The sequence below is a fragment of the Cydia strobilella genome, chromosome 6 (assembly GCF_947568885.1).
Source record: "Cydia strobilella chromosome 6, ilCydStro3.1, whole genome shotgun sequence".
Lineage (NCBI taxonomy): Eukaryota > Metazoa > Arthropoda > Insecta > Lepidoptera > Tortricidae > Cydia > Cydia strobilella.
The window spans coordinates 12,368,965-12,386,984 of NC_086046.1; the positions used below are offsets into that span (position 1 = coordinate 12,368,965).

General features: G+C 38.5%; 2 protein-coding genes across 10 annotated transcripts in view; both read left to right on the plus strand.

Moving 5' to 3' along the window:
• LOC134742467 (phosphatase and actin regulator 4) overlaps positions 1 to 17,137 on the plus strand; it is a 91,715-nt gene extending 74,578 nt beyond the window's left edge. For 6 of the 8 annotated variants that reach the window (XM_063675648.1, XM_063675649.1, XM_063675655.1 and 3 more), the window contains 7 exons: positions 3,850 to 4,036; positions 4,660 to 4,692; positions 7,420 to 7,605; positions 8,969 to 9,096; positions 10,990 to 11,129; positions 12,354 to 12,490; positions 13,196 to 17,137. In XM_063675648.1, the coding sequence (XP_063531718.1) occupies positions 3,850 to 4,036; positions 4,660 to 4,692; positions 7,420 to 7,605; positions 8,969 to 9,096; positions 10,990 to 11,129; positions 12,354 to 12,490; positions 13,196 to 13,211 (827 nt within the window). In that variant the 3' untranslated portion in view covers positions 13,212 to 17,137. The remainder of the gene's footprint in view (positions 1 to 3,849; positions 4,037 to 4,659; positions 4,693 to 7,419; positions 7,606 to 8,968; positions 9,097 to 10,989; positions 11,130 to 12,353; positions 12,491 to 13,195) is intronic. The other 2 variants (XM_063675650.1, XM_063675651.1) reach the window with 2 other exon arrangements.
• Positions 17,138 to 17,545: 408 nt separating this feature from the next.
• LOC134742140 (atrial natriuretic peptide-converting enzyme) overlaps positions 17,546 to 18,020 on the plus strand; it is a 42,688-nt gene continuing 42,213 nt past the window's right edge. For both annotated transcript variants that reach the window (XM_063675103.1, XM_063675104.1), the window contains exon 1: positions 17,546 to 17,799. In XM_063675103.1, coding sequence (XP_063531173.1) covers positions 17,737 to 17,799 — 63 coding nt within the window. In that variant the 5' untranslated portion in view covers positions 17,546 to 17,736. The remainder of the gene's footprint in view (positions 17,800 to 18,020) is intronic.

The window sequence follows — 18,020 nt, forward strand, 5'->3', positions numbered from 1 at the left end:
CGTATCATCGGCAAAAAGTATACAGTTGTGACTTAGGGATGCCGGTAAATCATTAATGTAAAGCAGGAACAAGAGGGGACCTAAAACGCTACCCTGTGGAACGCCACTATGGGTTGTTTTTGGAACAGATTTATAAATGCATTTCTTATTTTCTATAATTTTTGTAATTTCAACGTATTGTTTACGCTTGCACAAGTAATTTTGTAGCCAGGAATAAGCATTACCCCTAATACCGTATTTCTCAATTTTATTTAGTAGGGTTTGATGACAAACCAGGTCGAAAGCCTTACTCATATCAAAAAAAACTGCCAGCACTGATTGTTTATCGTTGAGGCACTTACTAATATTCTCGACTAGGGTAAAGCATGCAAGAGAGGTGGAGCTATTTTTCCTGAAACCAAACTGGTTCGGGTTTAAAACATTAGTCTTTGTTAGAAAATCGTCTAGTTTAATATACATTGCCTTTTCGAACACTTTTGATAATACGGGTACTAAAGCTATGGGTCTATAGTTATTCATTACTTTCGGGTCGCCTTTTTTAAAAAGTGGCTTAACTATCGAAGTTTTTAGTCGTTCTGGAAAACACCCTTGTTCAAAAGATAAATTAATGATATGACTCAGAGGTGCCGCTATATAAGTGGCGCATAATTTAATTATTTTAGTAGGTATTTCGTCATAACCTGTACAGTTAGTGTTATTCAATGTTCGAATGACTTTTAAGATTTCATGCTCATCTAGAGGTGCGAGAAAAATGCTACGTGGGGACGTATCTATCCGTGCGTTATAATAGTCAGAGGATGTCCTTTTTTCTGTTTGTCGAATGAAAAAGTCATTAAATAAATCACAAATCTCTGTAGGTTCTTTATAAGTTATACCATTTGATTCTACTTTGTCCAGTTGGGTATCTTTAGTACTAGCAGAATTTAGGTTATCCTTTATAATTTTCCATGCAGCTTTGCCCTTATTGTTAGATCTATTTATGTATTTAATATTATTTATATGTTGAGACTGTAACATGCATTTTTTGAGTAGCCTTGAGTAATTTTTGTACACGGTATTGTTGTATTTTTTATTAGTGTGGTCATTTAAATATTTAAAGTAGAGCATTCTCTTTTTTTTACAGGATTTTTTTAATCCTCTCGTTATCCATCTGTTTTTGATTGGTTTATCCTGTGATTTGACCTTTATTATTGGAAAACATAGTTTAAATAAGAGTAGAAGTAAGTCATGAAATACCGTGAAAGAAGTATTACAGTCTGTTTCTTCATATACTTCGTTAAAACTTAGACATGACATGTGCTTGCAAAACGTATCGACATTTTCCTGGCTAAAGTCACGTCTCTCTTCAATCCAGTATTTACTTCGTCGTTTTACGTGGTCTGGCTTCGGGATAGAGAATGATAAGGACTGTCCAGTATCATGATCAGACAATGCAAGCTGATGTGTCTTATCCAACAACATGCATATTATTACTATGTACAGTACATTAAAAAACTTATCTATAGAATACACATTTAGGTCACATAACCAGGCAAACAAGCTCTTTTTGAACTGATTAAGAGGTAGATTTTTTATATTTCTTGGAACCTTATTATATATTTTAACACACATAAAATATGGACTAGTTGTCGTTTGTTTCAAGCGAGCTTTAGGTACACATAATTGGTCTTTTTGTCTGGATATCCGGTCGTTGTAGGTTAACTTATAACTTATAACTTTTTAGTTGTTTTTATTTAACGAAAATTTTGTAGATTATTATGTTAGTACCATTTGAAAGTTCTACGACGACGACCAGGTTCAAGACGAATTCCGTCTTGATCCCGTGATCAAGACGAATCTAATGATACCTCATACATCAAATTCTTTCAAAGTGAAAGTAAAGAAAATATTTTCTCTGTATCCTGTAGGACTTTTAGGATTAAATTATGTATCCTATGACACTCCCGTGATCAAGACGAATCTAACGATACCTCATACATCAAAATCCTTCAAGCCGTTTAAGCTACAGGAGGCCACAAAGAAACAGACATACATACATACATACACTCGAAAAACATTACCCTCCTCCTTTGGCAGTCGGGTAAAAATCCCATTAATTACCATTAAACCAAACCAAACCGAGTTGGTGGAACTCACTTTTAAGGCAGTTTACAACACTAATCGACTGATAATTATTTATTAAAAGTACTCTATATTTGTACAATATTATTTATACTGCTTTTATTAGTATTGAACTCTAACAAAATTTTCCTGGTATCTACATACTGGGAAAAAAATCCCACCTTTTACTAGTGGTAACTACTGGAAATAAAAAACAATAGTTACCACCACCTCAGTTTGGTCGGTTTGGTGGTAACTACTGGTAATTTATTTTCCACTGGTAAAAGGTGCGAAAAAAAATTCCCAGTAGTTACCACTGGTAACTACTTGGTGGTAACTAGTGTAAATACGAGCAGAAAAGGACTGATCACGACAAAACGGCGCTCGACGAAGGTGAGATGTCTGTTTTTAAGCTTTTTCATCATAATATTACTAAAAACGTGTATACCAAAGTAGGTACATATTTTATTTCAAAAGAGAATATTTTTTCCCAATAAAAATATGTTTTATTCCCTTGAGCAAGAGCGGCAATGAAATCCACATCACTGCCAGGATTACCGATTGATTGACATGATTGAGTGACTTTATTTCTTTTGTTTCGTTTATTACCTTGGTACGGTCCGTAGTTGGTTTAGTTTGACTGGTGACAGTGGTGACTGATTATTTCTAAAAATTAAGGTGTCCTTCAAAAACATTACCAGACATGTAATTAATACGAAACATTAAATTCAGACCAGTTATCTCCGTACAGTCAACTCGGGAAAGTTGTCTAACTAATAGCTTTACAAAAAAGAGATAATTTATAAATTGATTGTATGTAGTAGTTAGATGCCACTCAACTGTAAATTATCAAATAATAGTATTTTTTCTACTCGTCGACTGTAATGGTTTAATTAAGATTTCGTATACCAAACTGTAATTTTGTACTTTTCATGTACCTATGGGCTCCCAACTCGGCTATAATATTCATTTCGAAACGGTTTAGTCAACTATAATGAAATGGTCCAATCACAGCTCGCCGCGGTCAAGAGGACGAAACAAAACGATAGCTCACATTATTAATTTATTTTAGGTTGTATAGTAGAAAAAATTACTTCATAAGTCAGAAACGCGCATGTGGCACCCTTAATATAGCTACATCCATAGACTACGAAAACCGCTTAGCGTTGCCTGTTAATCTCCATAGGCTACGGTGGCCAAAATCACGAACGAACGCTGTAAAGGGTTCGAAACGTCAAGATGTATTATAAATTCAATATACGCGATATAATTCGTTTTCATAGTTTTATTTCAATTTCATTATATGTAGTTGACTAAACCATTTCGTAATGAATATTATAGTTGAGTTGGGAGCCCATACATGAAAAGTACCCAATTACAGTTTGGTATACGAAATCTTAATTCAACCATTACAGTCGACGAGTAGAAAAAATAAATAATGTTATATAGTTACGCAAGAGTGATTGTTCAATGGAGCATAGGCAGGGAAATTCGTGCTGCATTTTTCTTATGCTAGTATTATAACCCCGAAAAGAGTGTAGTTTTTTTATTCTACTGGTAGTGATAAAAGTTGTTTGTCTAAGGGTCGGTTGCACGTTGCACCAAACCGTCTGTCACCGTTTTACCGTTCGCTAAATTGTATTGTATGGAAAGTTTCATAGTTCTCTGCTGCTTTACGTTAATCAGTCTGTTAATTGTGGTTGGTGCAACTGGCCCTAACTATATCACTAATTATGTTATTGATGTTAGCCGAAGACGAGGACGACGCCGACTCGGAAGAGGAGCTCCCAGTAACGGACACGTCTCGCGTGGAGGAGATCCCGCCGAAGGAGCCGAGCTTCAACGCCGTGCCGCTCAAGTCGGCGCTCAAGAAGCGGACCGGCGACCTCGGCACGCCACTCGCGCCCAGGCAGGACCACCACCATGCTAGCTTCAAGTCAGTATACTTACCATTTACCTACTATTGTAATATTACAAATATACCTACCTAGTCAATAAATATAACTTGAAAAATATTCACACTTATTTAAGATTGTGATTCACTTCAGTTCAGTTGAACTTGTACCCGGCCGCACTTTGACAACTATTTGATTGTATTTAACATGTTTGATAACCGTTGCTTTGACTATTGTTGATTAAGGTGAAATCTATCTACAATAGTCGAAGCAACGGTTTGATGGTCAGCGCGGATAAGCATAAAAATATGCATTGCCCGCTTGCGTTTAACTAAAAAAAACGATACAATCCCGACGCGTTATGTTGTTGCTACCGATATGTAAATATTTTATTTTAGAGATGATGATCAGAAAAAAGGATGTAAGTGTTGATGTTAGAGTTTTTTGCTGACATAGAAGTAAAATACAATTTTAGTTTTAATAATCAGCAAAAATAAGTGAAATTTACATATTACACTCTGTTCATATGTACATTTCTACACACAATTCGAACAGACCAAGGTCACTAAATTAAAATGTGATAACCAATGTGATACCTACTAAAAGTGTAAATAAAATTGGGCGTGATTGTGAACTTGTTTGTTTCCACCATGCTCCGGCGCAGACGGCCGCCGCCGAAGCCAAGGGCCAGATTCTGGTAATTGTCCACTCTATGTCAATGTTGTCGGCACCGCCCACGAACCCGAGGACGGCCGCTTCGCTCTACCACAGGACCTTACAAATCAGTTTCACACTAACAGCAACAGACGACTGACCAATGGTAGACCTTATCCCGTTGCAATAAGGGCCATCCTATACTAGTTTCTATTGAGCGTCGGCGTCTAGTCAGCGCTATGGAAAATGGCGGCGCTGCACAGTTGCGTCAACGTTGCGTCGAGCAGCAGCCATAGAGTTGACCAGACGCCGACACTCGGGAGACGCTAGTGTGGAGACTGTGGGATGGCTTTAAGGCGTACATATACATATGGTCAGTTAACTGTGTCAATGTTGGCACAACAGCTGTGCTGAGAAGTTACACTATTATATGCGCGCTACTCACCAACACGCGTGATAGGTTGTAGGTGGGCCGTTCAAACGCCGCGCTTATAGTAGTGGAATCTATCAGCGGTTGTATAATATATGAAACTGTTACTTTGTCAGTCCTCTGTTTGATGCATCGTGCATTGCACGCTCTTGACGGACTAATTCAACATTAACAGCTTGTGACATTGCGACCATATGCCTAATATTGCCTAGTTTTGTATTTTTTTTAATGTTATTTTAAATGCAATGATTGTTAAATTGACTATAATAGAATAGAGTTTATAAAAATGACTTCATAAATTTTTGACAAAGGCCTTTGGGTTATACGGTTAGTTGAAAGTCATTGTATTTCCATTTTTCCCATTTGATATATAAACTGAGACAAGATATAGTAGATAAAATGGATCTGCGACTTCCGTGGTTTTTACCCTTTATGCAGTTTGGTCAAATCTAGCTAAAGCCCTACCCTACAAAGTTCAAGTAGGCAGATTTCTTGATATTACCAGACCTGCTAGCATGAGTTGCGTTCTCGCGCGCGTCTCCATACATCTAGCGCGACTTCAAGTATGGTCTCGCGCGCGAGTACGCAACTTATGCTAGACCGCCAGCTATACTATTGCAATCTCACAAGCTGTCAAAAAAATATTTATCAGTACGGTTTTTACTCACTATTATTTTTATTCGCTTTTGGCGACATGTTTCGGATTCTTTGGGAATCCAACCTCAGGCACGAGTGTCCGCGGCGGTTGTACGTCGTCGTTGCAGTGCAGTGAAAGAATCCGAAACATGTCGCCAAAAGCGAATAAAAATAATAGTGAGTAAAAACCGTACTGATAAATATTTTGAAATATGTCTCACGATAGTTTAAGTGCGACTGTCAAAAAAATGTTGAATTGTGTCCAGTTCACTGTCATCTTCTACATACTACATACCCGCTCTGTCGTGACGAATGCCGACTCCGCACGACCCCTCACTAGACCTTCTTTAACAATACACGCGCAAGTGTTGTGCACTATCTACTCATTACAATAATCACCACTCGGATGTTATCATATCAAGTCACTGATACGAAACAATAACGATTCCATATCGTTATCGTAAACCATGGCGTAAGCGGTGTTAGTGTACATTTAATGGATGGTATCAATGCATTTCTGTTATGGTCATGTTACGTGTTGCATGTCTATGTTTCCTTCATACATTTAGTCGTTAGTACTAAGATGGGCTTGACTAATTTTTTACCTTATCATAATGCAATAAAGTGAAAAATTGGATACATCTGTTTGTAGTCGACTATATAATAATGTCGTTAAATATCGTTAGGCCAGAATTACAGATGTAAGTCACTGACTTAGTAAGAACACAGTTATTAGTTAGATAACAAGAATATTGTTTTCTTAAGCCCACTTGTACCATTCACTAACCCGGGGTTAACCGGTTATACCTGGAGTTACCATGGTTGGCAGTACAATTTGACACGGGGTTAACGGTTTAACCGGTTAACCGCAGGTTAGTGGGATGGCGCAAGTGGGCCTTATTCTAACATATATATATAGCTGAACTCTGCTAAAAGTGTAAATCTGGCCGTATGATGCGATTATATTGTATTGTAATTATTCATTAGTTTGATTGCTTAAGAAATAGGTACGTGCTTTTTAAATTATAAATTGTTTTGTTGTAGTTAACAATAAAAACAATTAAATTATTGCATTCAGTTTAGTTCGTTTGTAATTTACGAGGTACGGATGCTATTTAAAGCCATATCCTGTTATCCGTGCGTATGCAACCGGCGCATCCAAAAACACAACATCATATAAACTCAAACGCGTCACTTGCAGTGGAAATTTTCATAAAAAGGGACCCTTATCCCGCTCCCGCGTGTAGAACTTGAATGCCGTCATAAACATAAAATACCGAGAGAGAAACGCGTCATCCATTAAATTATCGCATTAACGTAGAGCCGGGAAACTTTATTGTTATGACGTCACGGGCCTCCGCGACTTCCGACCACTCGTTCCTGTTTATTCAAAACACTGCGCATTAAAAATGTTCAAATGTAGCTCTAGTTATAAGGCATTATCCACCAATTATAAAACTGAAACATTTACATGGTCAGGTTCTTGGACTTTACACAGAATAAAACAGCCATTTCACTCGTCTCTATTTTATAAATTAAAGGGACTGGGGAATTTAATTAAAGACGATCTTAATAAGTGGCAGACAGTTACTTGCGCTACACGAGCTTCAATATATATTTCTTTTCATATTCTGTAGGAGTAATAAGCGTTCTTAGACAACCTATGCATAATAATACAAAGGATATTTATGATTGTTTCGGCAGCAGTCGGCCGGTGCGGGTGGGCAACGCGATGGAGAACAAGGAGAACGCTCGGCCGTGGGAGGGCTTGGGCGAGTACCGAGAGGAACACGCGAGTGACTCTGATCGCGTCGCCGCCAAGCTCGCGCGCAAGGAGAGCCTCAACATCAAGCTCGCGCTGCGGCCCGACCGGCAGGAGCTCATTAACAGGTACACAGGATTATAACTACTCGAGCCGATTTGAAGGCACCCTTAGGGAAGGTCCTGGTTTTTGCCGGTGGCGAACTCGAAGAACAAGAACTCTCGTCCGTGGGAGGGCGTGGGAGAGTATCAAGAGGAACACGCAAGTGAATCCGATCGCGGCGCTGCCAAGCTCGCGTATATGGAGAGCTTCAACATCAAGCTACCGCTGCGGCCCGACCGCCAAGAGCTAATTAAAAGGTTAACAGGGTTATAAATAAGTAAGCCGTTATCATGAGGATGCCCCTAGGGAAAATCCAGGTTTTTGCTGGTGCGGCGAGTACTGCGAATAGGATTGAATGTGACTGCACCGCCGTCAAATCTAATCGAACCATAGGGAGGCGCAATTCTAGGAGGTGTTAATGACGATTTCGGTTTATGCAGGTTGTACTGTAGCAAGTATCTACATAATCTTAACGAAACAGTTGTAGAGCTATTTGATTCAAGATTTGTAATTGAAATTAAAGGTATCTTCAAACGATGCAAACCTATAAATAGTAGGTATGTAATCGTGTAGTACTTCAATGAATTGACGAAATGATCCCGGCGATTCAGCGATCCATGCCGAGGAGTGTTTATTTTCGTATGCATCGCCAGGCCAACTCATTGTTATCAATATTTTATTTCTTCCTGTTCTGTTTCTTTGACTCGCTCTTGGCACTGGCATTGATAGACCAAAGCTATAAACCTACTGTCGCTTTTATTCGAGGCCGCGGTTTAAATGTAGGAGAGTTAGCGACAAAATTAAGAACCGTATTTCACTTAAATATATATTATGAAGTGTGGTAGAGGCGAATATAACAGTTTATTAATTAAGGTTACCCTGAACTACGATATTGGGTCGCTGCCAAGATTTCGCGTTAATCGGACGTTATGAAAACATTCCCGGCGTGGAGCTTCGCAAATTTTATTTCGCTCGCCAGTGCGCAAACGCAATCCAAGCCGATACATCTTATTGTTGTAACTGGTTACATCACTTATTAGGCTAAATAAATAATAAAAATAATAATAAAATCATTTAATCCAGATAACATTGATCCATATTAATGTTATCAGCAGAATATCATTAATTTGTGAATATTTGGCTCTCGCGCTGCTTGGGCTGCTAACTAATAGTGCTAAGCGCGATTATCACATACTACCTTCCAAGCGCGGCTGCTATTGCTATAGGCTCCCGTGTGCATGCAAACTTGCGTGAGCAGAAACACGTCCTATCCATTAAGAACGTAATAGTATGAGTCGAGACCTGAGCTGCCTCACTTTGATTTCGTTAGAACCGCGTGCGAATAAGTTGATCAGTGACGTGCTGGATGAAGTGTCTGTCTGGTCTCAGGAACATCCTGGTGGTGCAGAGCGAGCACGAGCGGCAGGAGTCGTGGGAGGCCATCGGCGCGCGCCTCATCCGCCGCCTGTCCATGCGCCCCACTGCCGAGGAGCTCGTCGAGAGGAATATACTTAAAAGTAAGCCACCGAACACCCTCATCTTCTTTTCAGCCAAAAGTAACCTGTCCGTACCTAGTACAATCAAATGTAAAAATATGGGTGCACACAACTTACTTAAAATTTGTACCGTAGGTCTTATGCTGGTGAATTAAGATCTGTGGGACATATTTTTGGGTTAGTTATATCATATATGCACTCATACTTTTACACTTGACTTTACGTACAGTCGCCATCAGATATATCGGAGCGGCCGAGGTGCTCAAAAATATCTGAACACGCACTCTAACGTCTTGACAATAGAGGCGTGTTCAGATATTTGTGAGCACTTCGGCCGCTCCGATATATCTGATGGCGACTGTACCATCACGCTCTACTGTCGAAAGTGTTGAGAGTGCATGTTCAGATATTTTTGAGCATCTTCACCGCTTTTATATATCTGATGGCGACTATCTAAGTATCAATTCAGTATTTAATACGAGGTGCTTTTAGTTATGCGATTTTTTTAGTATTTTTTTAAGCATACTAAACAGTATTTTTTTTGTCATCTCATTTCCTATGTTCGGCCCTCCAAAGGTTGCCGATCATATATCTAAACGTTTCACACTATCAAAACATGTGTCATTCGCTTTTTTTTTGCATGGATAGAGATATGTTATTTGCCGACCGAAACTGTTACATTTAACATGTAAAACTTTCGCGTTTTGAACACATATTAAATCACATTTATTAATCGGTGATCGGTGGTAATCGACCAGTGAAACCTGTATCGAAACGTCGGTAAATAAAGGTAACAAAATAAATTCGCGATAGACCCGATTGTAAATGTGATTGAATATGTGTTACATTTAACTTTGATAACTGGCATTAAATTACGAATACATGTTTACTGATGCTGATTGTTTTAAAAACACAAGAGTAAAAAAGAGATAAAAGGGTCTTATTTCAAAATGATCTGATTACAACTTTATTGTTTAGAGATAAAGATTATGTGCAGATTATCTTAAACACCTCGCCCGCTTAGTAACTTCTGCTCCTGACTGTGCAAAATGACAGAAGCACGAGTGGAGCATAAGGGTGCTATTCCACCTGTACGATTTCTTTGTCCAGTGTCTATTTGCATCTCACATTTTGCTTAGTGAGAGAGTGAGACGCAATGTATATTGGACCCAGATATTGGACAGATGGAATACCAACCTAAGCCAAAACATTTGAGTGGTAAATAATTAGAACAGTGACATTTATATCTTACCGTTGGCGTATTTCCCATTAAATACGACAATATGTCCCGATACGCTCTACTAACTCAGTCATCTCAGTCAAGTGTGACCGTCTCGATTAAAAACCATTTCCAAACCAAATGTATAGTTTTTATTCATTTAAAGCGGTAGTTTTCAAACTGTTTTTGCAGACGGACCTTAACATATAAAAAAATATACGAAGCCTCCTATAATGGGATATTACTTCTCTAAATAAACAAAAGTGTTTTACAACTGAGATACAAAATACTAACTCTAAAAAGAGGGAATAATTCTATTATCGCTTTGAGGGATTTTTAAATGACGGAAAACGTAAATAATGAAGCCATCTTAAACCTGAATAATGAAGCCATCTTGAAAGCAGCAAACCATGATGTCAACGTATGATATTTCCTTGCCTACACACTCCATTGTGTTATCAATAAGCATCTTAAAGCCAAAGATTAATAAATAAAAGAAAATCATAGTGTGTTTTAACCTCACCGAGAAGCTCTAAATAGAAAAAATTGTATTAAAACTGTAACCTTTCATTTTGTCGATGTCTCGATTTAGCAGTAAAAGTTACAGGTAATAAATATGGCACAAGTAGTGACTTGCTAGAAAAATACAGTTGGTCAATTGTGTATTTCGCTTAACGGTAAATAATCTTTTGCAGGTCAATCACCTGCTGAGGAAAAGAAACAGAAAGAAGAAAAGAAACGGTATCTTCTTCGCAAACTTAGCTTTCGACCGACCGTCGACGAGCTCAAGGAGAAGAAGATTATACGTTTCAGCGACTACATTGAGGTTACTCAGGTAAGAAAAGCTTCCAGCAAACTAAAAAATCCTAAATTACTAATAGTTGGAAAAATCGTCAATATACTCTAAAATATTCTATTCATATTTCTGTAGTATTTTAGCATTTAGTGGATAGATTTGCCTCCGCTTTGAGCTTCATTCAGATGGCAGTCGCTTTCGCAAAAAGCTACGCTTCGTCTACGCTCTACGCTAAATCATGTATTAGTTCGCGAAACGCAAACTGGACTTACATATTTGCGATGCAAGCAAAACGCGCTAAAATCTGTCTCGGAGGAAACAAGTAGGAGAAATACAGAAAATTAGATCCTGACGTTGTGATACGCTTTTTCATTTCCTTGTATTTCTAACCTAAGTACTTCCGACACCTTTCGGGAAATGAGCTTCCCTTCGGTTTTAGAAGTGTACTTACCAAAGACTGTTTTGCCCTACTGTACGTTTTATTATAATAACAATGTTATGTTATTGTCATAGAGTCTATGGAAAATAAGGACGGATTTCAGTAAAACTGGTAGTGTCAGCGTTTTCGTTATATATCCGTTTGACTAAAATTAGACAAAGTTCAAGATAATATAAATAAGGAATTTTAGATCTGTCTAGGTTTTTTATATATTTATTCGTCACATTTCATGGTGTTTAAGTTGTTAATTTGTTAAAATACTCCAGTGCATACTTTGAATTGAAAAAACCGGACGGACAAGTGCGAGTCGGACTCGCCCATCGAGGGTTCCGTACTTTTTAGTATTTGTGTTGTATAGCAACAGAAAGACATCATCTGTGAAAATTTCAACTATCTAGCTATCACGGTTGATGAGATACAGCCTGGTGACAGACAGACGGACAGAGGAGTCTTAGTAATAGGGTCCCGTTTTTACCCTTTGGGTACGGAACCCTAAAAATGGCCTCCTAGCCTAGTCGGTAGTGACCCTGCTTACGAAGGAGGAGGTCCCGGGTTTGAATCCCGGTAAGGCATTTGTTTGTGTGTTTGTCACGAATTTTTGTTTCTGATTTATGGATCCTCCTATTTATCTAAGTATGTATGTATGTATTTATCTATGTATAAGTTTGTATATCGTCGTCTCGTACCCATAGCACAAGCTTTGCTTAGTTTGGGACTAGGTCGATCTGTGTAAGATTGTGCGCAAATAAAAAAAGCCAGCACTGATTATCCTGTAAGACAAGTACGAGTACATAATTAACATGAAGGTATTGTTGATGGTGTAGGCCCACGACTACGACCGGCGCGCGGACAAGCCGTGGACGCGCCTGACGCCGCGCGACAAGGCCGCCATCCGCCGCGAGCTCAACGAGTTCAAGAGCTCCGAGATGGCGGTCCACGAGGATAGCAAACACCTCACCAGGTACTATCACTAACCGATCGTAAACCCCACTGTGCTAAGACCCTTAAACACATTATTTTCTAGCTTTTTTTAATTAATTTATTTTCTCTACGTATTTGTCGTATTCTCATGGCTGAGGGATGTGACGATGTGGGCACTGATCACCGACGCTCCAAGTCGAACTATCTCGGGTCTGTTGCACGTTAGTCTGAAACGCCGCTGCCTGCTTTAGTTCTTGTAAAATTTGTCCAAATTCAGCCTCACTTTGAAGATGTCTAAAATCCCGCACAAACTTACAATATTTTTTTAAACGGGTCTGAACGAATACAACGACATGGAGCGAGTATGTTTAATAGTGATTAGAGAAAATGGGCGTTTTCTAAAATAAATTTTGATACCTGATTCTTTCAAATCTGGACATTCTTGGGCTCATTCTACTCAGAATCGACAGCATTCTCAATCCTGCCATTAAAACAAGATTTCCCAAAATGTCCATTCCATTACGTCACGTTTTTGTGTGATTTTTTTTCACTTATATGTGCGTGACGTAGTAGAAATAAAGTGGGATGTAATATTTTCATACAAATTTTTGGGACATTTTTTTATCGTCAGGATTGAATATGCTAGTGATTCTGAGTCGAAAGAACGCAAAAACACCAGGATCTGTAAGAATCAGGTTTTCAATATATATTTTAGAAAACGCCCAAATACGTTGTTTGTTTGCAGGTTCCACAGACCATGACGGCTGTGCTCGGAGCTCGCCCCGCGCCGCCGTGGTTGAGGCGGCCGCGCCGGTAGCCGCCCGGCGTGTGCCGCCCGGCGTGTGCCGCCCGGCGTGTGCCGCCCGGCGTGTGCCGCCCGGCGTGTGCCGCCCGGCGTGTGCCGCCCGGCGTGTGCCGCCCGGCGAGTGCCGCCTCGCGCCGAGCGTGCCGGCCCCGCGCAGCGGCCGGCCCGCATCGGTAAAGTGTTGATTATTCTAAAGTTGCGTTGTACCGCCATTCTTAACTTACGTTTTGTATATGCGTTCCGTGAGTGCAATCTTGTTTTAATTGACTTTTTATTGTAATATCCTAGTTATTGCCGAGTACAATTTTATTACTTTAGTGGTATCGTTTTATGTTAAGTCGTATTCTAAGCGTACCTATACATTCTTTGAATTGACCTTCGCGAAAGGTTAGTGATACTGATTATTATGATGGAGATTATGTGCTTGAAGCTCGGTGTGTGGTGAGATTTTTTGAAATGTTAAACGTATCCATCATATGTAGATTTGTGATTTTTTCTTATATTGCTAGCTATTAGCTCCGTAGTCATTAAGCTAGATTCAATTTAAATCATATTTATTTCACATATATTTTTATGGTCACAATATATTTTAACTATAATTTGAAAATTATAGCTTTCTTGAGGGCGAACATTTTAAATTTAACTTTTGGCGCGTGTCTTATTGTTGTTGAAAGCGATTTTAAAACTTTGGCCATGAGATACTGCCACTAATTTAAACTGTTTTATCGTGAAACGTTTGTAGTTCATTTAGAAAGGCAATGTGATATCGCCTGCGACGTGATCGTAGCCAACTTGTTGCATTACACTGTTTAAAACAAACTCACCTACATGTACCGTGTACAAGACGTTACGGACGGACGGACGTTAGGGATGTAAGTGTTAGAGTTAGACCAAGAAAAGTCTGCAACGATTTTGATAGCACACGCAGTGCAAATGTTATTTTAAACGTCAAACTTCTATGACATTATGACGTATAAATAACACTGGCACTGCGTGTGCTATCAAAATCGTTGAGGAATTATCTTGGTCTAACTCTACATATATTGGTATACTGGTGTCAATCAATAAATATAATCCAACTAACGTAGGTTTCATAATTTGGATTCCACAATTGATTTGAACACTCGAGAGATTGAGAAGTGCTTCCAAATGCTGTGTAATGTAACAATAAACTAATTAGAACATAGATGCCATTATTACAAAATAATGTAACTTCAAAACGTATTTAGTTTATTTTAATTAATATCAAATTCAAACTCGAGCATTCCTTTAATCGAAAATGTCGCAGCTAATATACCATCTAACATTTCCTTTCCATTTTTACGGCTGGTTATATATGTAACTTTGAACATTCGCTTAGTAACTACGACACGGCGACTGAACGATCAGCGACTCAAAGAAGAGAATTTAAGGAATAAGTAGTAATGTGACGACATATTTTAGTACAGGGAAATGCACAGTGATTACAAAACGCGCAGACAGCGTACAGTCAAAGTTCACGTTATCATATGTAGCTAAGAAGAAACTCGTCCTAGAGGGCGCGAGGTAACAGATTACTAATCATAGACAATTGGTAGCACAGGCAAATCGGCGGGAACAACTTGTTAAACACCTTGACGCTCTAACTTAGGACTAGGTAGCGTTAGTATTCAACGTTGAACGAAGTATTGCGTAAAGGACTTAGTAAATTTATCGAAAAAGCTCGTATAAAGTTGTAGATGTTAAATTAATATAAATGCGCCTTCTGACATTACATTATTATCGTTTTGTACTGTATCAGCGGTACGTTGTAATTGAAGTACCCTTTCATTTCCTCGAGAACGTTTGTATCGTCTAAAATTGATAGCATAGATAGAGCAATAATAATATCGGTTTTGTATATGGATATGTGAAAACTTAAAATCTTTAGTGTTCAGAACATGTTTTTTATTAAATAATAATTTCTTAGTATGTAAACTCATGATTAGAGATGTATTAAAAATCATTTTATATCGCAATGTTTAGTAGCGGTGCCATTTTGTGACGTGCTTTATACTAAAGTCAAGCGTATACTTGTAAATATTAACAAAGTTGAGTAGACCACACGGTACGGCACCATCGTAAACACAGTAAACGGACCTTTCGTCGACTTTATTACAAGGACTTAAGGTCGAGCAAGAGTCAATGAGTGTGTTGATGTCAGTACTGTACTAGCGAGTACCCGGTCGCGACCTGTTCCGCCGCGAGCCCGCACTGGGTCGGCTGCGTCGTGTCTCGTGTCGCTGTCGCCGCGGCCACTCTAACTACAGACCATAACATTGTTATCGTGTCATTAACATAAGTTTATGTATTACTACACATTTTAATTATAATTCTCTCATGTTAAGCGACTCCGTAATCACAGTACTTTATGCAATATTATAATAGAGAGCTACAAGAATTGTAAATGGTGGTTCACTTTGAGACCATTCCATTATAGTTAGAATTGGAAGCCAAATGACGACTTATTTTTCTAAAAAGATTTGTTAGATTTGCAAATAAAACGTTAAAATAAAATGTAGTCGTTAATCGATATTGTATTAATAAGAAGACATTCAGATTTCCAAAGATCTAAGGCTCAAGTAAATTCTTTTAACTAGCTTATGTATTGCCATTATAATTATGTATATATGTTATTGCGATATATCGTGCGACTGTTGATGTCTCAAGTGACTGTTGGGGAAGTGAGTATATATTAAGCTGTTATATCGAAGAAACATCGCGTGTAAATCACGGGGTTGTTGAAACAAAAATTATGATCAAGTCGTGTATGTGCGTAGTTTAGTTAGGATATACAAACGAAGGTAATGAACAGCGATGTAACTTCCATTTAGCCGCTTCAATAGAAACCTTTGCGTTCGAGTCCCAATCACGATCATAGTTGATAATTAGAACCTTTACTTTGAGTAAAAATAGATACTTACCAAAATATTGTGATACAACTTTTTTATCTGTAGTATTCGCTCGGTTTATTAAAACACTTCTTTTTTCTTGGTGTTATCTAGAGAGAATGTCTAAGCGAATGTGGTCAATACACTAAATAGTGTATGAAGTACATATGAAAAAAGTTTTAAATATTTATTTAGATACGTTACCTAGAATGTTCACGACTATCCTGACTCCCAGAAATGTATCCGATTAGTGTAAGCACAGTTCAAGTATATTCTGGGCACTTGCCAAATTAATTTCCTAGGTTATTGTTACAGTTTTCTGACATTCTCTTACATGTTAACCTCGAAGGTGCTATATGTTAGCAATATGTGTGTGCACCAAACAATTGTCATGGCTAACGATAGTATTCCATAATGAGATTTATGTGTATAAATTTACATTTGACAAGGCGTTCTCGGCAACAATTGTCTTGTAGCTAGAGAATTTATTTTTATACTTAGTATACAGGGGTGTTTATGTAAAGCAAAACGATTAGTTTGCATTTTTGATGTCATACCTTATTCAAGTCTTTTATGCACGTGTTTATTCTTTTTTATAATGGAAATATAAATTTGTGGTAAACGTATGTAAATATGTTAATCTTGTTACAAAAATTATAATACAATTGTATTATCAGCAACAAGTCTTTTTGAATACAGATTGCAAAGTACCAATGAGAAGATGTCTGTATATAATTTTAATGATGATGTAAATTATGGAATCTCTTATTTCCAACGGTATCGCGCGTCTCTTTGTGCTACTACGATATATAAATTGCTACCATCAGTAATCAGTTTACTGTTGCTTTTATTTGAATATTGTGTAAATTATTAATGACATGTTGTAATAAGTATATTTTATAATAGCCATAATTACTTGTTTTATATAAGGTAAGTCTGTAAATACCATGATTATACATTAAGTTTTATACTCGATTGTGTTTTGTTTTATCTCCAAGCCCTACATTAACATTTAGATACAGGAAGCTGCAGTTACATTTGACCTCCCTTGAATATTTGTAGACAGGGAATATCAAATATCTGCAGATGACTGTACAAAACCTCATTAAAAACAATGGCTCCAATGAATAAATTGGGCCCGGTAAGTTCGGAATTAATTATCATTATAATCTCATTGAAAGGGTATTGTTTCGAGAAATGCTACGAAGGCTTTGACCCGTGAGGCTGTGGTAGCACTTTCGATGGCGCCTAAGTTATGGACGCGCGGCCGGGTCAAGACGAGAGAAAGTTAACTGTAGTCCGTGCCCGTTACCAGCTGCGTCCGCGTCCGCGCCACTCGCGCCTCCGCCTCGCGCCAGTGCGCGCCACGCCGCCCTGACCCGCACACGCGCTCGCGCACCGTGCACCGCCCGCTCCCGCGCAATGTTTACATTACACCCGACGATCCCGCGAAAAGATAACAGAAAGCGACAGTGCCAATAAGTGTACCGTTAAACTGTGGACAGTGAATGAACCGCTCCTTTTTACGAAGGGTCGCGGTGTGAAAGTGCGGCGCCCTGACAAAGGATCGGGATGACGTTCTCTGGAAACATGAAGGAGAAGCCGCGGTCCGCGAAAAACGCATGGGAGTCGGAGGTGAGATTCGATGGTTTCTATCATTGTCTTTGTCGCTAATTAATACAGGCACGCGTGATTCACAGTATTGTTATGAATACAATTGATAGATGTTTATATTCATGGGTATTTCAGTCATTAACGGTTGTTTAGTACCTTTTCTCTTTATAGCATGTAGGCTAAGTACAGAGAGAGAGAGAGAGCTTTTACTTTATGAGAATAATGAGTATTGCGAAATTCGT